This window comes from Molothrus aeneus, chromosome 1, assembly GCF_037042795.1.
Source record: "Molothrus aeneus isolate 106 chromosome 1, BPBGC_Maene_1.0, whole genome shotgun sequence".
Lineage (NCBI taxonomy): Eukaryota > Metazoa > Chordata > Aves > Passeriformes > Icteridae > Molothrus > Molothrus aeneus.
Window position 1 is genome coordinate 132,517,447 of NC_089646.1, and position 22,567 is coordinate 132,540,013.

The 22,567-nt window shown below is 37.3% G+C and overlaps 1 protein-coding gene across 1 annotated transcript; it reads right to left on the reverse strand.

Moving 5' to 3' along the window:
* Nucleotides 1–699: 699 nt before the first annotated feature.
* CIBAR1 (CBY1 interacting BAR domain containing 1) lies at nt 700–21,217 on the reverse strand. The gene is made up of 8 exons (XM_066565458.1): nt 21,133–21,217; nt 19,092–19,326; nt 16,570–16,638; nt 11,309–11,410; nt 7,647–7,751; nt 7,012–7,125; nt 5,366–5,485; nt 700–1,515 (listed from the first exon to the last, which is right to left on the reverse strand). The coding sequence occupies exons 1-8, from the start codon at nt 21,162–21,164 to the stop codon at nt 1,405–1,407; spliced, it is 888 nt and encodes a 295-aa protein (XP_066421555.1). The 5' UTR covers nt 21,165–21,217; the 3' UTR covers nt 700–1,404.
* Between the last annotated feature and the right edge of the window lie 1,350 nt (nt 21,218–22,567).

A 22,567-nucleotide genomic window follows, 5' to 3' on the forward strand; every position in this document is an offset into this window, starting at 1 on the left:
TTTGGAGATGGACTACTTCATTGTGTATGAAATGGTAAAGCGGTGATCACCAGAATTCTGATGTGATACTATATTTATTGAAGTGTCTTAGTTGCTGAAATAGATGGGAATTAATTACACCGATACTTTTAAAAATTTTGCTCATTGGTATTTACTCCTTGCCAGCAGTAATTCAATATCAATGGTATGTAATGCTGGTGTAAAATTATTTTTTGGGTTTAAAATAATCCTATATTGTGAACTTCTCATTTATTTTCATCTCATTAATTTTTGGCAAAACCTGTTTTTTCACATGTCAAAACAGGTATGCATTGCATACATATGCATCAGTGGACAAAAAGTAGCAATATTATAAATGCACTTCCTGTTTTTTTTCTGTAACTGAAAGGAAGATTTTGTTATAATTTAAAATTGTTTTCCCAGTCACAAATTTAAATTCTTCTGCATTTGTTCTTTAGCAGATACTAAAGCTGGAGGTGAACAGTGTGGTAAACTTTCTGGCAGACAACCATGCACTATTAAAAAATGAACACATGTAACCTCTATCCCCAAACAGGATAAGAAATTACACTCAAAATGTGTAATTTCTTGTCTGTTTGATGGAACCAATAACGAAATCGCATAGCTAAACACATGAAATTTGAACTATGTATAGCGTGTCAACTAATATAACAAACATCAACTACATAAAACATCCACTAGTTTTATCATGAAGGCACTTTTATTTAAAAGCAAAGCAGCATTGAACATAAGATACTGGGCCAGGTCCTTATTTGTGACTGTTCATTCTGTATATGTAAAGGAATCAAAAGTCATCTGTACCTGATGAAAGCCTGAGAAAAATGAAAATAAGAAAAAAAGTACACCTCACCATGCCTTCTGCCATCCAGGGTGGATAGCAAAATGAAATCTTAACAGGTGGTTGCTGCAAACAGTTTCATAATTACCACGGTTACTTCAGGATGTATAAACCCAATTATAACAGTTACAGCTAGAGTACTTAAAAAATTCAAGAGGTGTATAGCTAGAGAGGTAATATATTGGCAAAATAAGGACAAAACAATGTTCATAACTGCTTGAAAGCTTAGTGCAGTTTTTGGACACTGTTCATCACGTACGTTTAAGCACATGTGATTACAATATAACATCTATGCAAATATAATACAGGCATCTATTTAAATATTTAATTTTCTAGCTACTGAAATTGCCCACTTTCAGTGGATTTTTTTCCATTCTTTGAAACCAGTCATTTGTTGTCTGGCACTCTAGAATCAGCACTGATTCTTGCTCCTGCTGGAATTGTAAATATATAGCCCCAGTGAAATTTTAGATCCAACATACAAAAAAAAAACCTTTTGGGGTTTTTTTCCCCCTTAATAAAAAACCCCTCTTAGAACAGCTTTGTTATCTCACTTCCTTAGTAGCATCAAATTCATCCTCCTCATCATCCTCTTCATCATCTTCATCTTCCTCCTCGTCCTCTTCTTCATCTTTTCTTAGCATTCTGCGGGAAATCTGATAAAAATCCAACAAAAGGATATCAACTGTTTGTTTTCTGCAAACAAAAAATAATTCTCCATTGGCATTTTCAGCCTAAATGTTTGCATGGTTTTCATCTGGGGGAGGGGGTAAGTTTTTTATTTATTAACTGTTCATAATATGCACACCAATGGAAAGACACATGACACAGAATAAAAATACTGTAAAGGTTTTAAAAAGCTAAAAATATCCATGTAGTCCTTCAGAACTATTATAGGTCAGGGAAAATGATATTTTTTACCAAATTAATGCTAAAAATCAAATTAAAAAGGTGCAAATCAGTTTTTTCCTGGGTTGGCTGCTGAAGCAGCAGGCTGAATAGGAGTATTAGGGCCTAATCTTATCTTGAAGACATCAGACCTCGTCAGTTAAAAGCTCAAAAGGATGCTGCTCTAAGCTTTTTACCTTTTTTCCCAAGAATTAATTAGACAAACTTAAAGAGTCTTGATTCATAGATGAACTTCTTTCACTACCCATCAGTGCTTGCCTTTAGAGTGACTCCTCCTTTTGGTTCATCAAACATTAAAAACAAGTGCCAGCTGCCACACTTTCATCTCATTTGACAGATTCTGCAGTCTGTACTTTTTTTTAATGAGGGCTCAATCTAATTCCTATTGAAGATAGATTCTTCACAGACAATGCAAAATTTAAAATTTAAAGAAGGATACATGTTTTTTTTTCCTTTCCCCATAAGAAAGAGCATTGAAGACAGTTATCCAAGTCATCTGGAATGCTTTTGAAAAATTTCAGGTTCAGTAGTTCTCTAAGGGAATCTGCAACTCTAATTTTGGTTATATTTTCTGTGTCTTCTCACATACAGTGATATAATAAAAACTTCTGCACTGAAGACAGAGCTTGTCTTTTCTTTTAAGCAGCCCCCTATTTTAAAGGTCCTTAAATGCTCATTATTAAATTGACTTCTGACGTGCTATAATTCATTCACCCATGTATGTAATGTAAGTTTTTTGTGTGTGCATAAAGCAAACTGTAGTCATTGAACTTTTGAAAGAAGAAAAATACTTAAGTCTTGTTCATGCTCACCAAGTATGTAATTTAGCTCGAAGCAAATAGTTGCTTACAAATTCCTGAACACAACAGAAAATGGAGTTAATCATTGGGTGAAGCTGGGTTAACTTGAACTGAATTGTCTAAAGCAACAGTTTCTCATTCCATGAAAAAAGAAAAAGACAATGGCAGTGATTTGTAATTGGAGTTTAAGGAATGCTGCAGATTGAGCCTGTTAAGGTGAAATGAATTTCACTGGGACAGACTGATTTTTTAAGTTATTTTCCTAGTTCAGAGCATCTGAAATTCTTCAGCAGAACTTGCATCATATTTCTGAATAAAAGCTCCCCCCTTTCCTGAAACTGTTTCAGCTTTATGGCTTTTTTCTGCTCACTACTCAAATACCTCTGACCATGCAGCAATTAACTAAATAGTATATTAAATATTATCATTGGTGGTGGTAAGATGGCTATCCCTAAGAACCAAACTGTATCAGGGAAGGAAGTTGAGAAAAGAAATTATGCAGTTTAAATCCAAGTTATTGTGCCAAAGAACTAAAACATACCAGTATTGAAATTTAATTTTTCAGAACTTAATGCAAAAAAAAATATGATAATTTTTTGACCATAAATAATTTTAAGTTAAAATTAATTCTATGAGTTGCATGCAGGTGATGATAGTCCTTGCTCAAGCAGTTCAGCTCCATCTTTCACTGCAGATGCTACTGCAGAAACATGGCAATTCTGTCCATGTCTTGGTGCTGGAACATTTGGATGCAGACATTTTCAATAATGGTTAAAATGATACTTTGCTGTCCTACAGAGTGTCAGTGCAAAAGTTTGTTATATTTAATGCATGTAGATAAAACTTGTGTAGTTAAATTTGATTTAAAATACCTGGAAAACGTCCTTCTGTTTTGCTACAGTTCTAAAATATAAGCTATACCAAGCTGTATTGGTAAACCAAAATGTTGAGGATGAATTGCCACGTGAAGCGTTGTAAAATGAAGGACATAGCTCTTTGTGAGAAAATGAATCAAGCTCTAAGGAGTACTTTAGATTTTTAACATACAGATAATACAGAAAGTTAGTCCACAGAGGCAGAAATAAATTCAAGGATGGTATGTGTTAAATCCTCTGAAAAGACCTGAATTGTGTTACTGGCACACTTAATTCCATCTGGTATGCAGTGACTTCCTACACTGTCCCCCACCTACAGGTTAGTGTTTGTGTGTGTGTCTGTCCTCCCCTGCCCCACAGACTTGGGCCGTGTGTTTCTGTGAACTGCTTCCCACATCATTTATACTGCTTTACACTGGAAATTGCAAAGTACTACATTACAGACAGTGAAGGATTACTGTGCAGCAGGAAACTAGATGTGTCAAAAATTTCAGAGTGAAAGATCCACAGAAAAGATAAAACAAGTCACCTGCAGGTTTTTCTGAATACAGTTGGTTTTTTTTTTTTTTTAAGACTTGTTTGGTGGTTCCAAAGATTAGCCCTTAGTGTAATTCAGCGCCATGCTATTTACAGAATCAGAAGGGGCTGCCCTTTCTTCACTGACCTATGGTGACTGCATTAGTTGGGTGTTCCATCCCTTTTTTCTGCCATATGATCCTCTTTTGCAGACACACTGCACAGCCTATAAGGTAAGATGACCTTATTTTGAATTGCATTCAGTTTCCTCTAGGTGTAGATGACTTCCTGTTGTTTTCAGGTAAGTTAGAAGTTATGAGAACACTAACACCCAAAGTTATAATTAAGAGCAGTCTAGGAAATGAGAAAAGTTAACCTGCAAGTTTGAATGGAATTCCACTCCACCTCTGGGAGAAATCACAGTGTACATACTCAGTTTTCTTGTGTTTTTTCTCATATTTTCTGAAGTAGCTTGAATTTGAAATTTGCTTGAGTGATAGAGAGGACTGGCAAGTTACTCAGTCAAGGTAGTACTTCATGCACTGAATCACTAGGTTGTATCTCTTCAGATGACAAAATTCATACTTTGAACAGAACAGCTCAACTGTAATAATTGCTCTGTTCTGTGTTGAGAGCAGAGAAGGGGTAAAGTGTGTACGAAGTCAAGAGAAGTTTTCCTTACTACAGTATCAATGCATGAGTCTATTCAAAGAAGAAAGGTAAGATACATGCATTTTAAACGTGGCTTTGTCTGTAACTGAAACACTGGTAAGAATCATTGCAGTTTCAGAATTACAGTTGCAATGAATTAAAAATAATTTAGCCATTTTGCAGTGTCTGCAAGTTTACTGCTGTAAACAAGTGGCAAAGATATTTGCAAGGTAGCTGGTGCAAAAACTGTCTTCAACTGTTTCACTTATTTTTACCATCCTTTTCCTCACCTGCTGTGAATTTTCAAGAGTATAAAAGGAGAGGACTGTAGGTCATGAGTTTGCTCTGCTGCTAGAAGGTATCACTAGTCTGGATTAGGATCTGGTAGAGAGGCCACACTCTAGAATCTGAATACTAGAAGTATGCAAATATTTAAAGAATGTCACTACTCTTTCACATAAACTCCTAGATCTCTTCTCTGCAAGATGCCACAGTTTGTTGATGGAAGACCAAGTATTTCTGGAAATAGCATTTGTCCAAATTAAGCAACGCAACTTTAAAAGCTGAGGGGTTTTTCCCTTCAATGATAAAGCTGCATTATCAAGAGCCTATTATGATATTTATGCCATCAAAAGTTTCTTTACATTTCCAATGGTCCTGAACTGAGGGAAGACAGTGTATCGATGTACATTAACTAAAACATTATTTAAAGTAGGTCTTTAATATACTGATTTAGTATGTAATTTTTTTCTTACCTGTGCTGTTCTCAGTGAAGATTTTGAGGAGCCAGTTCTTTGCAAGGGGGACTTGGAATTTGCACGAACTATGTCTAAGCGAGACTGATAGTCTGGTGGATAAAGTGAGCTCCGAAAAACCTAATTAAATGGAAAAAGCTGTGACTCAGGTGCTTGCAAGCCAAGAATTACCAAGATTGAAGCTTGCAGAAATGCAGCATTGGAGAATGAAACTTGATCTAGAGATGTGCATCGACTGTAGTTTGGACTGATCAGTTTTAGGTGAAAAAATGGCCTTGCTTAACCTGAGACACATCAACATACTGATGTGGTCAAGGTAAACATTCTTCAGAGCTTTGGGGGCATTTATACAGGGAAAACTGCAATGGTTTCCCACCAACATATGTAGCTGAGTTTCAGGCTAAGCCAGAAGTGTGAACCCCAGCAACTCCTTCAGGCACAAAGATGAACTCAATCCCTACTGTCAGACACAACTGCATCAAAAAATGTTATTGAATTGTACAGAAGATGTACAACTTAAGAAAAATTTGGGAAATCTCTTAGAATATAGGGGAGACCATGACATCCATTATATTTTTAAGTTATTTCAATAACCAATACAGCTATTTGTGCAAGACTTTAAGTCAAGAAGACAGTATATTATGGTCAGTATTTTTATGAAAAGTAAATAATTGTCCAATTAACAGAAAATTTAAAATGAAATTAAAAATTTGGTTGTGAAAGACAAAGTACTGACTGAAAGCAGATTTTGAATTGGTCTCATGTGACATTATAATTGTGAAACTAAAATAGTACAAAACTGCCATGGCATAGTTTAAATGAAGTAAAATTACCAAGTTGTCTCAAATATGACTGTCACTGAAGACTCATGGTTTTTTAAGTCTTGTCGTAACTTGGTTCTGAGCTATGTCATAGACAGAATAAAATTATGACTGGTAGGATTTACAAAAAAAGACTGAAAATGATCCAACTTTTTTGACAAACCAAACATACACAACACATACTTCCAAGGTATTAAGTTTAAAGACCCAACATCCAGAAGAACTGCAAGAATGAATAAAGGACTGTAAAGCCTATCTTGGGAAAGAGAGACTTTTCAGAAAGAAAGGAAAGGGTGACTTAAAGCTGTTTACCACCACAAGGCAAAAAACCCACTGTAGTAAGTAACAAATGTCTCTTAATTCTAGAACAGCCTAATAAAAATGATTAAAAGATGAAAACAAACAAACAAAGTTCAGGTTAGACGGAGATCTTTAATATAGTAGTTAGTCTTTACATCATCTTATCACATCAGTATAAGATTTTTTTCTATGTGCATCTTTAGAGCAAGACTCACTGCAGAAGTGTTCTTTAAAAACTGTTTTATGTTTACCTGAGGTTGAAGTGGCAGGTAATTTTGTGAGTCTCTTTTCTGTGTTTTGTGGGAAAGATTAGATTGCCACTGCAGTTGCTCTCTGTGTTCTCTGAGATTACAAACCTGCATGCTCTTGCTGAAGAAGTGCAAAAAAAAAGCTTGGTATACATGAGTTTCTTCTGGGATCCTGAAATATTTGTTGGATTTTTCTGTGTGGGACATGTCTAGCCCGATTGTGAAAACTGTTTTTATATAGGAAGTAAACAGAATAGCAAATCTCAATCACTCTTACCTCCAAATCTTCATTTTCATCAATATTTTGGATATTTTGATAGGCAGCAGTATATATCTCTAAAGCTTTCCCATGGAACAACATTTCAATAGTTATAAATTCAGAAAATATGTTCTGAAAGCAAATGAAAAGAAAGGTTTTCTTAATGCAGTATATTTGCACTTCAAAAAATTACTGTATTCTGTGTTTGGTATTTATAGAAATAACTGCATGATACTTAGCACATTTAAATAGTCAGATTTAATGAATCTAAATGAACTTTAGACATTAAACATAAATTCTGGCTGGGCTATCACTTATGCAGTTATTATTTAATAATAAATTCTGAATAAATACTTCAAAAGTAAAGAGGAAGTGTATTAGGAATAACATGTCTTACTGAAAAGCCACTTGATAATCTCCAATATGTATTCCCAAGATACTGTCAGTCAGAAGTTTTGCTGTTTTGAAGACTGTCTCTTATAGCAGGCTGAGGATAAGTTATCTGTAGATCCTATATCTATAATTTACAAATCTGTGAAATATTCATGAATACCACAAGATTTGCATTTCAGTGAATACTAGAATGTTGCTAATTTTGCCCCCAACTAACTATAGTGATTTTATTATGCAAGATGAAATGTGAGCACACATACTTTGATGTCCCTTATCTTCTGTTTCTCAAAATTATCAATGGTTTCCTCTAAGTGCCGAGTTGTTCGAGTAGCATCCATTGTTGCTCTCTGCAGTTCATTTTCAGCCTGGTAAAGTAACAAAAAGGTGAAATTAGTCGTGCATTTGATAGAAAGCTATTTGCTGTAATTGCCATTATTTAAGTCTAAGTTTGCAAAACAATACAGATCTGTGTTACAGTATTTAAATCTGTAGCTTAATGAACATATGAAGATGCCTTCTACACTGTTGTGACTTGGATGTGAAACATGAAGAATGACCAGCTGCAGCCAGTCAGGGAAGTCCCTCTGCCTTGATTCATTTTCTGTAATAATCATGGGACAGTTTTATTGAGCCAGTCCTGACATCCCACTGACAACAGAGTGACTGGGTTTAGGTACTTAACCCAAGAGTGGTGGGAGAGCAGGAAAGATCACCCCTTGTTTTCTACTGAAGATCAACCTGGAGGGTCCAGAAAGATTCTTTTCCAGTATAGTGTGCTGAACCTCATCTTAGTACATTTTTACAAATTATTTAAATACACAATTATAGCTGCAGCTGGAACTAATGTACTTATCCTGTAAATATCTCAATCTTGCAGGCTAGAGTTGTTGTAGTTTTTAGATTCAAATGCATTTCAGGTATTTTATGCTTTTAATATTTTTGTATTATTAAAATATCTGATAAAAAACATCTTCAATGGGGCACTGGGAAGGGGACACATCAACCATTTTTTAACACATAAATACACAGTTTTTCTTATTTTGTTACTACAAAAAACATTTTAAATAGCTATTTTAATTAGATATAATTATAAACTTTATAGAAAGTTCACTACCATTTAATGAAAGATACTGAAACTATTCTGATTAAGTCAAGTCTGAGAACTGTGTAGTATTACAAATTAACAATGTAAGAGCTTGCACTTGAAATCTCTAAGATTTGGCTCTAAACTTCTGTTATTTTCCATACATGACTGGTCAAACATCATACACTAGTGATACTTACAGGCCCAGTTGGTAAGTATCATCACAAATCTATTTTGTCATGAGTTTTGAAAGTAGTATATGGATCAAGTACTGTATCCTGTGATCAAGTTGTAAGGTTCTTCCCATTTCTACAAAACTGCAACTTGAGACGATTTTTTTTTTAATGGAAAAACCACAGATCCAGTTCCTGTGATCTAGCTTTTAGTGTTACATATATGGAAACCTAATGAATAAGGCATGCTCTATTCACTTATTTGATTGTAATCTGCTAACCTTATTTTACAGGATTAGCAATTTGAAACAATCTCCTTTCAAAAACAGCCTAAAATCATAGACACAATTCTACCATTATGGGGCAAACAAAATTGATAATGATCTTTAGTAGTACATAAGGTCACATGTTCATCTCTCTTTCTTGATTTTGTCCAAACCACAGGAGGGAAGAAAAGACATTTTGTGTATTTTCAATTACTTCAATCAGTCAGTTGGTAAGTGATGGCAGCTATTATGCATATGCAGTCTTTACACATACAAATACAGTCTATTATTTCTATGGTAATCAAATACACCTCCTCAATAAATCTTAGATTGGACATAATTTGTGCACATATGCTTTGGCAGAGGAATTCTGGTTGTTTTAGAGTGAAGTGTCCGAAGTCGCAGAGCCTGCATAGTTTGGACAACAGCAGTTTGGTATTTTCTGAACACTCACCTGTGACTGGAAATATTAGTAAAGGAAAAAATGGCAATGTAACAATCAATATTCATGGACATGTTCATTTTCACTTCTACTTTTAATATACTGTGAACTATTTATCTTAGTTATTTCAAAACATCTGTATATTTAGTACTATTATTATGTTCTCTGAAGCCTCTGGCTGTAAGATGTAAAATCTGTTAGAGCTTTGCTAGAATTCAAGTATCCAGGCCAAAACATTTCAGGACAGCTCTCTGTTTTGGACTGAGAGCTTGGTTATTTATTTTTAAAAGAATAAAATAAAAAGCAGACAATCTATAGTTTAGCAGACTTCTTCAGGAAAAAAAAAATTATTTTGATTTACGGAAGTGTATTTTTAAAAATCTGGTAATGATTTCCTTTCACAGCTGTGCTAACACACCATTTGTAAGATGGGAGTACAGATTCTTTGCTCTCTGTGGCCAAAGTTGTTCACTGCTGCAACATCACAGTTGCTCAAGAATAAGAGAACCCCCGCAGGAGCCCAGCTGCTGTGTCCTAATGTGGTAAAGCCTCTCTCAGACCTGAAAGCTGACCTGCACACATCCTCAAAAGCAAATGAACACATTTCTGCTCCTAATACATTTTAATGTGTTTTAAGTGTCAATCTGACCTTTTTAAATGTCAATCACTTTAATATGCTAATAGGCAGCATTTGGTGCTTTTGCCATGTGCAGAATCATACTGTACTGAGATTTCGTAACTCTTCAGGCAAAGCCTTAAGTGTAGAAAACAGGTGTTACAAGAAGCTAAGTCACAGAAGAGTATTTGGGAGAAGCTTAGAAAAGAAACAAGAAGAGATTAACTAGGTGCCAGTGACATACCCATGAAATGAAATGAAATGGGAATTAGCTCGAGAGAGAAAAATGGGACCAGTCTCCCTTTGGGAAAAAAACCAGCTTATTGGTATAAGTTACTCCCTTAATTCCAACAGAAGATAACTTTGCAACACAACTCAATTCTAACCCTGTGGCTGACAAATGTCTGTCGTTATTACAGGAGGAATTCTAATTAGTCATGACTTAGTTTAACTGATTTGATTAATATTAAATGAAAATTCTCTGGCAAAGACAAAAATAAAATGTAGTTCTCCTGTGTTCAGTTTGACCAACACTGTCATTTTCACTCTTTCTACAGTCTCATGCCCCAGTCACTACAAAGATCCTGAACATTCTGAAATACAGTTGATAAAATCCAACAATGAATAGGACTCCTTAACTCCCAAATCCAACACTCAGATGTAATAAAAAGTAAACAGCACATCATGAACCTAGATCCTGTATCATAATATGTAAGCATAAAGGGACTGAAGTAGGATTGCCTTGATCCCATTTATTTTGGCATTCCCTAGATTCTGATTGCTTCAAAATTTAAAACTTCAGTGAGATTTTAATGGAAATTCTAATTCAGTTTGACAGAGGCTTAATTTTTCTCATTGTGGTATAGAATAGTATACTGGGGAGGGTGACTGATCTTTGGAAAGGAAGAGTAGTCTAGATGAGTATTCTACTAGCAGAATAACAACATATCCTTTCATGCAGCTGGAGGAAACTCATATCCCATCTAGATACCAGGAAGCACAATAACCAAAATGGCAGGGAGAAAAACAGTAAATCCACAGAAATAAAAAATAAATTGTCTGATTACACTTACTTTCAAAAGCTTCCAAATTCCTGGATGTAATCTATGCCTACCTCTCTTGCATAAACATATCAAATAATTTATAGTTTCTTTTCAATTCAAAAGTGAGTAACTACTGCTCTGTAGCAGCTGTAACTCTTCATTAAGTTTAAGAAAAGATTCAACATTGGAAACAGTTTCTCTAAGCAGCATTAGTGTTATTACTACTTCCCAAGCATAACAGTTTAATTCCAAAGAAATTCTAAAAATATTTCTCATAGTGACTAGAAACGCAGGATACAATAACGTGTAGATCTGATGGATTCCGCTGACGTGTCTTTTCCAGTTGAGATAATTGCTTGGCTTCTCGGCTCTTTGCTGTTAAAGTTGCTCTAAGATCATCCTGGAAATAAAATGTTTTAGACATGTTTGAAATACATCTAGGATAATACTAAAAATATGCTCTCCTTCATACATGCATTGCCTAGAAAACATGGACAAAACTTTTGCTTCAAATAAAACTAGATTTTAGTGACCTGTTAATTGATCCTATGAAAGAGAAGTTTAGTGGGGATTGAGAGAGTTTAGCACCTTGTGCAACTCCCTATAGCACATGTTATGATTGAAAATGTGGGGAAGGAAAGAAAGATTTTCACAGCTTTACATGAAAAGTATAGCAGATGGTCACAAGCTGAGATCCCCAGAGCGTTAAGAAGGCAGACTCATTCCTGACTTAGCAATAGAATAAATGTGGTACTTAGAAATAAAAAGAAGCATCAAATAAAGTGGCATCATAAAAAAAAAACCAAAAACAAAACAACAAAGCAGGCAGTAGTCAGTACCAAGGATAAGTTATCAAGAAAATATAACTGCTGTCACTGCTGACAGTGGAGCTGCTGAAGGGGCTGGAACAGAAGTCTGATGAGGAGTGGCTGAGGGAGCTGGGAGTGTTTAGCCTGGAGGAGGCTCAGTGGGAACCTGAGCTCTCTACAGCTCCCTGAAAGGAGGCTGTAGCCAGGTGCAGGTCAGTCTCTTCTTCCACGCAACCAGTGACAGGATGAGGACATATAAGCTACACCATTTATTTTTAAATGAAATATTAGGAATTTTTTTTCCACGGGAGGGGTGGTCAGGCATTGGAATAGGCTGCCCATGGAACCGATAGAATCACCATTCTGGAAGTGTTAGAAAAGGTGTCCCTGGCACTCAGGGACATAGTTTACTGGTGACCATGGGGGTGCCAGGCTAATGGTTGGACTCAATGATTACAGAGGTCCTTTTCAACCTAAACAATTCTGTGCTACAAGGTACCATAGGAATTCTATGACTGAAAGGGTTAAACTGCGTATTTATATATATGCATTTACTAAAGTGTTTAAAACCATTTGAAACAAAATACATCCAAGTAATGGTGGAGCTGGAGAAGATAAAACTTAACCAATACAGAAAAGGCAGAAACTGTTGACAAACTGGTTTTGCTCCATTTCCAAAGGAGAAGTAGTATGTACTTCTAGGAAGACCTGTGACAATTTAAGAATGTTCATCTACCAGTTTTCTCAAATTTTCATGCTATAAAACTGTTTTGCAAACTGTTTGACATTCATGGAATGTAAGATTATCAGTCAAGTATTTATCACTCCACTGATGCTGGTACGGAAAAGCTCATTAATTTTGATGGTTCCAGTTTAAAGGAGCAGTAGTTTAGAACAAGCAGAAATATAGTCTAAAGTCTAACAAAATCTGATGTAGGATTTGGCATGCATTTCAAATGACCTTTTACTCTAAAATACCACTTCCACTCTTATTTACTACTCTAAAATGGAGTTAGAGCTATAAGAAACTATCATATTGGGAAGTTGTCTGTGCTCCTTCCTTGGATTTCAATTTTAATGCTTGTATATGTCACCATGACAGAAGGATATGCAACTAAGAATATGTCTTTCAGTAAGTTTTGTGATCCTGTGACCAGATCACTACTCAGTGACAAGCACAAGATTGCCAAGTTTCACAGTGCCGTGTGTTCCTTCAATAATGAGGCTGTACATGAGGACAGGGTCAAAACATGCAGTTTCTTACTTGTTTCTATCCTTACTGTCTGTATGTCCTTGTATATAACTGTCATTTTGCTTCATCTCCAGGGACACAGAGCTGGCTTCTGATAATAAAAACTACTTCATCTTCAGCCCATGAATGCTGGTTTTACTGCTGTTCTTTCAGAAGGGAATTTACACAACTTCTAAGGTCAAAGACTACTGAAAAGGCCTATTGCTTTTATGAGAGCCATGTGGCTACAAGAAAAGCAATAATAGAAATTTTTAAATTGTTTTTTCCAGTTTTAAATTTTAAAGGTAGAGAAAGAGAAAAGAATGTATTTATTTTTGAAAAAACAAAGTTTTCCACCTAATGGTCACAGCTGCATGTTTAATGCTATTTAATGACTGAGCCCCATTAATAGCACTGACTTTCTAGGCACATTTAAAACAGTCAATCAGATTTAACACTGTGGCTTGAAAGGGTGCTGACTTTCACACAAAGTGTACTTGAGGATGCAAAGTTCTAGAGTTACCATTATTAAATTCAGTGTTTTCTTTCTAGCATGTAGTGACTTTGGAAATACGTACAGAGACTGAACTGTTCCCTCCTCTACCTCTGCTTTCTGTAGCAACAGCCACCATGAAACATACTTCTCTTCTAGCCAAAATGTGACAAAGAATTAGTGCTACTATGGCCACAATGGTGAAGCTGTGTACAAGCTCTGGATGTACAAAAGTAGGCACAGTCACGTACATATTTTGTCCAAGAAAAGGGTGCAGAAAAAAACCCAATAAAAATATTAAAAAGCTGGGGAAAATGTAATTTATGGTGAAAGAATCAAGTTATACATTACCTAACAGAAAAAAAAAAGGAAAATTTGTTTTACTAGCATCTAAATACCTTCATCCAGAAAAAAACCCAGAACATTACAGAGCTCTTTCATCTCAGTGGAGCATGTAACAAGAATCAAAGATTAGGTGAAGTCTTTAATTTAAAACAAAGCACCACAAACATCAACTAACCACGAAGCACCACTACCACCAACAGTCCTACATTCACAGTGTCTTTAGACCAAGCTTTGACATGTTTTTGGAAAATATGCTTTAGTTATACTCAAGGAAAAGTGGAATGGAATAGGCAATGAGATAAAAGGTACAAAGAATATAAAATTATTCATAGTCCCTCTAGGTTTTCACCATGAATTCAAGTCACACACAGGAACTCTGGTCACCCATCTATTTTCAAATCATACAAGGTACAGCTATAGTTCATCCACCAGACAATGAGCTGGCAGAGCCTCATCACTGTACTGTTACCTGCTTTAGTCACTGAAGTTATTAAAGAAAATCAATCCTTTCTTCTGCATGTGGATCACCTTGGTTTTATGATGTCCTGTTTTACAGGAAGAAAAGGAACCAGGAACAGAGTTGCCAAAAAGCAGAAAAGTGAAGATTTATAAATAGAACAATGAAACAGAAAGAAATCCTCATAGCCACATTTAAGCTGTGTTACAGGACAAGAAGATTGTTTTAGCTTCCACTGAAGCTATTCAGCATCGTAAACCAGAACAAGTGAATGAAACAATTTTACTGCATTAGCAGATTAAGGACAACACTACTCTGATTGACCCAGGCCTCTTTAAAACATTTAGTAGCACAGGACATTGATGTCTTACACCACAGACAAAGCAATAGTTATTTTTAGATAAAGCACAGAAAAACTGCTGTGTACTTATAGGAACAGATCCAGTAAGTAAGCAGCAGTGAGAACATCCTCTTTATAGAAAGTAGCTATAATGACATACTCTGCCTGATTTTACTTAGCTAATGTAGTTACAGCTAAAGCAGTCCTAGAACTAGCAGCTTGTGCTAGATTTACGTGAGTGACAAAATTTCCTTTGTCACTAAATATGTCCCAGTGATTACAGATGATAACTGAAGACCAGGTAGTTGAAGTTTTAACCAAGGTTTATGGTCAACGTGCAAAGGGAAAAAATAACCATTTTTGGCCTACATCTTTAGTGAACTCTGTCTTAGTTCAAAGGTAGACTGGTAAAATTAATGATCTCATCTATGGTTTAAAAATGCTTTTGCACTCCTCACTGTAGCCAAAATCAACATTATGCAATGCTTTCTGACATCCTGAAAGGCAAAAACCACAGGAAATGCAATTCCCTGCGGCAAGCAGTGACTTGATTTCAGCTGCTTCTGTCCTCAGCATTACTGGCTATCAGTGGCAGTGCACCTCAAGACAGTCTCTTCAATGCTTTGGCAGCCCCAGGCATTGCTGTAATGTTTTGTGTTTCCACAGCAACCCTACTGCCACAAACACATGAAACTTGTCTTGCACCCCCAGCACTTATACCCTACAAAGCACCCAGTTCTAGATCTCACAAACTGGTGACCATTAAGAAAACAGGTTTTAGGCACTACAGTCTACAGCTCAGGTTTTAGGCACTACAGTCTTAGCTCTCAGCTAAGGACTACTGGGGGTAGTCCCACTCAAGTGTAGAATGCTTTTCCTTGACAATCGTTTCTCTAACCACCAAGTGAGGTAACTGTGCATTAAGTCCCAAACACTGCTTGGTTCTTCACCATATGGAAAAAAAAAACAAAACAATAAAACCATAGGAAAACTGCTTGCTTCAGATGCACTGCCACCATCTACTCAAATTAATCCTGATGAACACATTGCAAGGTTTTTGTTTTGGTATTTTTGTCAAATACCATCAGAAAATAATAATAATAATTTAAGCTTTTGATTTATATAGATTATGATACAGACATCTACATCAATTACAGATTTGAGTTTGCAGGATTGAGGTATTCTCTGTATAAGATACAAGTATTATGAAGATCTACTTTTAGTATCTGCTTATTAAATTCCTTGCTCAAGCTTATCTTTCCTGGAGGAAAGAAACTTACAGGTATTTTAAGGGACTATTTCAAACCCCTAAAAACATTGTTTCAAAAATACAGTGAATGAAGAGACCTCAGATTTTTGTCTATCTTCAGGTCAACGTGAGGATTTAACAGAGAGGGATCTAGGCACTACCTACTTATCAGCTTCAACTGTGTTTTCTAAGTTATGAACTTTAATGTAGAACATAATTCTGAGTTAGAAAAGCTGTTAAAGGCAGCATATTGATGACTAAGAGCCAAAGCAGTAATAGAAATAATAATAGTAATAATAATAATATCATCACCATCATCATCAAAATCACACAATAATAAGTGATATTATTTATAAACAAAAAGTCCTGAATTTACATTATCCAGGGAATTTCATACTAATGCCTTTTCTGAGCATTTGTTTGTGCTCGAAGAGCCTGAATATCCTTGTCTTCACATCAAAGCTCTTTCCTCTAACATATATACAACTTCAGTTAAGATGTCTAATTATATAATTAAGTTAAACTGATTACTGAAATATGAAAAATCAGAACCATTTTCCCCATAAACAAAAAGTTTTCAACTGAGTGGCCAGGACACTGAAATGTACCTTGTGAGAAACACATGTTTAACCTACCCTTTTAAGTTTCACTATGGTCCCATAACATTTCAGAGGTTCAACAACCTTGGCTTCCAGCCTGTCAACCTACAAAAAGAAATCACAAGTTGCTAAAATCATCCATATCCATGGGGTACAGAAATGAGAAACAATTACTTTAATAGTGACTCATCTTATTATGAATTAAATCCATATATGCTGAAAAAATATTAGGATAAGGGTTTTTAAAAATTTTGTAAAAACTAAAGTCAAGTATATTAACCAAAAAGGAAATTATTTTCTGAAGAGCTCAAGCTGATTTCTTGTGGAGTTCCTTTTTTCTTAATTAGATCAGGATAAATGAAACATGGAAAATTATGAATACATCAAACTGACTACTTAATACATCCAGCATTGCATCTTGGAGTTCTGTAGCTTTCTATCTAAAGATCAGTGTATTTGCTCTACACTTACTAATAAGGTTACAGACTAAGCGACCTTTGCTATCAAATACACTGTGCAAAATGGAACACCTCTTAAAAACAATGGAAACAGCAACACTGGTGCTGAGAGCACTAAAAAAAACAATAAAAGGCTATCTAAAATGCATAAATGCTCTCACAGATGAGTGGTTCTGAATTTTTGTTTCATTTCTCCTAGTCAGAAAAACAGCTACATATGGTCAGACAGGCAGTAGGATAAGACCCGCTTGTCAAATCTGACAAAACTGTCTGAGTGGCCCCAGCGTAATCTGCCAATGACTTATGGACCATGACTGAGTCCTGTGGCCCTTTGCTGCTACATCCAGATTAGGACAAGGTGCATACCTCTACTGGGAAGGGACAGCTCCCCCTATACTGGTAGCCACCAGTCAGCCAAAATCTAGGCCAGCTGAGCAAACATTTCTCCTTGATCCATCTACCACTGCACTGTCAAACAATTTCACTTGAATTGCCCATAGAATAGAAAGGAATAGGCCAGTAAGGCTCTAAACAACACACTTATTAGAGACAAACCAAATAACCTGCCCATCTTACTTACCCTACCATGTGCTGTGGTACCTCACACCTCAGTATTTATGTATCTAGCACTGCACCTAAAGACCAGAAATTGTTAATAACCCTTGCAAGCTAGTTTTCTCTTGCCCACTTTGCCAGCATACAGGAAAACTGTTAAGTGACTTGACGCCCAGGAGAAATAAAGAAATATTTTGTTTTCAGGAGGAAAGGAGAACTTGATTTAAAGACTAAAAGCTTCTCTTTTCCTTTGCTGCTTCTGCCTTTTTTCTTTCACAGGGCAATGTTGGTTTACAGACAGGCATGGCAGGAGGATGAAGCCGAATGTCAGTTTTTAAAAACACATTTAAAATCAACAGAAGCAAAACTCAAGTTGTTACATATGTATCTCAAAATTACAGGTTCAAAGTTTAATGATGAAAACAGAGAGATCATGCAGTCTGAGTTTACATTCACCTTTGGCCACAATATAAATATAATAGCAGAGGATAATTTGCTATTACATCAATTGAAGCATAAAGACCTACATGTGGCTCAGCTGGAGCCAGACATATAAGAACTTATGGAAAAATAAAAATTGCACACACTCTAAGGTTTCTTATTACTTCTTAAAAATCCCTTCCTCAATAGACTGTTAAAGATACACAATATTCCTTGTATTTCAAACTCTCTGCTTCCCATATTAACTACTTTTCAAAGGTTTTCTTTTTCCACTTTGTTATTATGAAGAGGTCACTTGCAGTGCTCTCCAAAATAAAAAAGTCCTATCTGAAGACATAAAGAATGCCAACTACTTCAGTCTCTTTTTTGAATTATAGTGGATCTTAACTGTTCAAAACTATAAATGGGAATTTTCTATGTTCTACTTAAAGAATAGATACTACTCCAAAAACTAGTTTGAGTACATGTGAATGAATTTTTTTAAATCTCAGTATTTGGAATTCTGCATCGTAAGTTACAGTTTGACTGGCACTACACATAAACATGTAAGTGGAATAAACACCTTTCTTTGCACCCTCACTCATCTAGCAAAAGTGTGACTATATAGTCACATATGGTCCAAATTAACTTTGTACTTTTAATGTTGAACTACAAACTTACGAAATCTACAGTGGTGCCTGACAGTACCTCTTCAATACTATTTCTGATAATGCTCAGCCAAAGGAAAATGACTGATTTTGCCTCAGCTGTTGCTAGACAATTCAAGTCACACAACTAAAAAAGAACACTTTATTAACCATAAATCATTATCTAAAGTCTAACACCAATTAAAAAAAACTTGCTCTTTCCCAAATACATCAAGTGTTCATATGGATAGTCTTCCTGACTTCAACAGTACTAATTTTAGGCAGTTTTCCCTGAAGTGATTAGGAGTGTAAATGATGAATGCTTTGGCAGCCTACCCTGCTCAGACATTAATATATTTAGACGTGTTTTCTTCTGTTTCTCTTCTGATTGCAGAGTATATGATTTCCCTTTTAATCACAGATAAGTAACTGAAAAGTTCAGATGGCAAACACAACATGTACAGCTTTAATTTTGTACCTCTGCCTGGCGATAATCTTGAAGTCTGGAGAATTCATCTGCAAAGTTTTTCAGTCCAACTTTTAAGTTCGGTGTCTCTGTAGCTGCATATGCATATATTTCATTTACTAGAAGATCTGCTTTGTCTCGTAGTCTGGCAGTTTTACGTACATATCCAGCAAATATTTGGCACAATTCACCAAAATGTTTTTCCACATTTGAAACAGCATCTTGCATTTGTCTAGTCTGATTGTCCCTGGATACCAAAGAAAAATAAGAAAGGCAGAAATGTTTACAACACATACAGAAGAAAAACTATATAATAATACTTCTAATAATTTGGATATCTCATTTCAGTGCAGAAATTTTTTCTGAAAAAAAGAATGTTGTAACTGATGTAATATGTGCTTATTTATGAATGAATAACAAATAAACAAAAAAGCAGATTTACACTTAAAGATCCAATAGATGAAAATCCAAATCACAGAAATCTGCTTGGAAGTTTTTCTCCTGAATTTAAACAAAAGCTCACTATTACTAATGTTATTAGTTACTAACACAGTGGTAACACCTGCTGTCTCAAACAAGACTTCTGCAGGACCACCCGCCTTCCTGCTATGGCCTGCAATCTAAACAAGCAAGGCAATGGCTGGAGAAATTAGGTAGTAGAAGACAAACTGCTAAAGGTATTAAATGTTCTTTAAATTGCAAACAATTACCAAACGGCACTACAGAAGATTAAAACCACTGAGAATTAAAGAAGAAAGGTGAATGGACACAAGAAGTGAAAACTGTACTACCACTGAAAGCACATTCGTGACACTAGTAAATTACTTTTTAAATGACCTAAATCTAATTACTTTATTTGATCCAATGCCTGTATGTTTCATTATTAAGGATTTAGATAAGTCATTCCAGTAACTCACAGATTTCACTTTGTATTTTGCTTTCATATTCCTATATTATTTGATGATCATGTGAACTCATGCCCATTGTTGATCTGAGTGAATGACTGTAAGACAATTAGCTAACAGTACCTGCCAGATACTGGGTCCTAAGGAGTCTCTACGGTCCAACACAAGGTTATTGATGTGAAGTGATAGAATTCTCTGCAAGAGAATTCACTCCTACCACTATCTAGGCAAGGGACAGAAACAAAACCTTCCCTCATATCTGTAAGGTATCCCAATGCTGCTGACCAACATTTAAACACTGACTTTGTATCAGGATACATGATGATTAGAAAAATTTGAAGAAATGTGGTACTTTGAGACTAAACAACAATACAATTAATTCAAATGAGCAACACCTTTCCTTCAGGAGAAGTATTTAATGCCAAATTTCTGCCTTAGGCAAAAACCTAGTTGGGTTGATTCATGGCAATCTGTCTGGAAGACTGTTCAAAAGAGATTCCGTTAAGGTTAAAAAACCCCAAGGAAGTAATTCAGTCCTCCAGGACATGCTGGAGCACAGAACCGCTTGCATAAGGACGGTTTCACCTGGTGAGAAGGCAAGTAAACATTTCATTATGTACTAATAAAGCTGTTTTTCAAATTTATATTACCTGACCAGATCTTCAGTAAAAGGTTTTTAAAAAAATATTTCCTATTTTCTTGAAAGATCTTCATGTCAGGAAGTTTCCCTCCAGGAGAAAGATTTAATCACCCTTTACAATTCAGATCTTACAGTACACCCATGCAACTAGTATTTAATTGTGGGACGCGAAACACTACGGTTTCTTATGTGGGGATGTATGAGTTTTTATTCCCCCCTCATTATGGCGACCGCTTAGAACTATCCACAGAATTATTCGCGAGAGGTCCAAATAAATATCGGCAGCACAGCTTTACTTCATCTCTGCATAGCACGCTAGGCCTGGAAAAGTTTTGCGGCCTTTACCGGAGGAAGGCAGAGGCGGCCCCATCTCCTAGGGAGGCAGATGCGCTAAGAAGGACCGGGCCCGCATCGCTCCCCGACCCCGCGCCTCCCCCGGGCACGCTGCTGGAAGCGGGGCCTCTCCCCGGCAGCAGCCCGGGGCTCCCCGGCCCCCGCGCCCCCGTACCTGGCGTCCAGCCCGCGGCCCAGCAGCATCATGGTGGCGATGGGGCCGGCGGGAAGCAGGGAAGGGGGGCGGCGCTCCGCGTGCGCTCCGTTTCCATGGACACCCGGCCTGGCCCCGCCCCTCGGCCTGCGGGACGGGACGGGCCGGGCCGGGAGGCGCCGCGGGGAGAGCGCAGTGCCCGAGAGGCGGAATCGGTGCGGTTGGAAAGGAGCGCTGAGATTGTCGAGCCCAACCTCTGACCGAACACCGCCGTGTCAGCCGGAACATGGCACTGAGTGCCGCGTCCGGCCTTTCCTTAAACACCTCCAGGGACGGTGACCCTACCACCTCCCTGGGCAGCCCGTTCCAGGGTATAATCACCCTTTATGTGAAGAAATTCCTCCTTATGTCCAACATAAACCTCCTCTGGCGCAGCTTAAGGCTATGCCTTCTTGTCCTATCACTTGTTACCCGGTATAAGAGGCCGAGCCTTGCCTGGCTACAGCCTCCTGTCAGGGAGCTGTCCAGAGCCGTAAGGTCCCCGTGAGCTCCTGTTCTCCGGGCCAAACGCCTCCGGCTCCCTCTGCCGCCCCTCACAGGACTTGTGCTCCAGCCCCTCCACCAGCTCCGCTGCCCTTCTCTGGACACGCTCCAGCCCCTCAATGTCCTTCTTGTGGTATGGGGCCCAGAACTGGACACAGCACTCGAGGTGTGGCCTCACCAGTGCCGAGTACAGAGGGACAATCCCCGCCCTGGTCCTGCTGGCCGCACTATTGCTGATAAAGGCCAGGATGCTATTGGCCTTCTTGGCCACCTGGGCACACGCTTGCTCATGTTCAGCCACTGGCAACCAGCCCCCAGGTCCATTGCCACGGGGCAGCTTTTCAGCCCCTCTTCCCCCAGCCTGTAGCACTGCAGGGCATTGTTGTGACCCAATGCAGGACCTGGCATTTCACCTTGTTGAACCTCACACAGTCAGTCTTGTCCCATTGATCCAGCCTGTCTAAGTCCCTCTGCAGATCCTTTTGACACTCCTGCTCAACTTGGTGTCACCCACAAATTTATTAAGGGTGCATTTGATTCCCCCATCAATAATCAATATGGATTCTGACTAGGATCAGGATCAATACTGATCCCTGGGGGACACAAGCAGTGACTGGTGCTCCCTACACATGAGCCCATCCAAAGGCAGGGGCAGGGTCTGTTCAAGGACAAGTGCAGTGTCAAGGCCTGTAGAAAGCCAGAAAGCTCAAGCCTCTCCCATTAAAAAAAAACCAAAAACAAAAAAACAAAAGCCAACTTGTCTTCACCTAAGGGAGAGTTGTTGAGGTTAGGCAGACCTGGGAAAAATCCCATGGAGCACCAGAAAAGATCCTAAAAAAAAAAGAAGAACAAAACAAAACCAAATGGAAAACATAAAAAAAACCCCTAACCCCCTCTCTGTAGTGGTAATGTA

Bases quoted from the DNA above. Each gene is read 5' to 3' on its own strand.
- CIBAR1 (XM_066565458.1), bottom strand. From the start codon at position 21,164: ATGATGCTGCTGGGCCGCGGGCTGGACGCCAG. The intron at 11,411-16,569 runs GTAGGTTAAACA...TTTTATTTCCAG, and splicing joins CCATAGTGAAACTTAAAAGG to GATGATCTTAGAGCAACTTT. The intron at 5,486-7,011 runs GTAAGAGTGATT...CCATTTAATTAG, and splicing joins ATGAAAATGAAGATTTGGAG to GTTTTTCGGAGCTCACTTTA.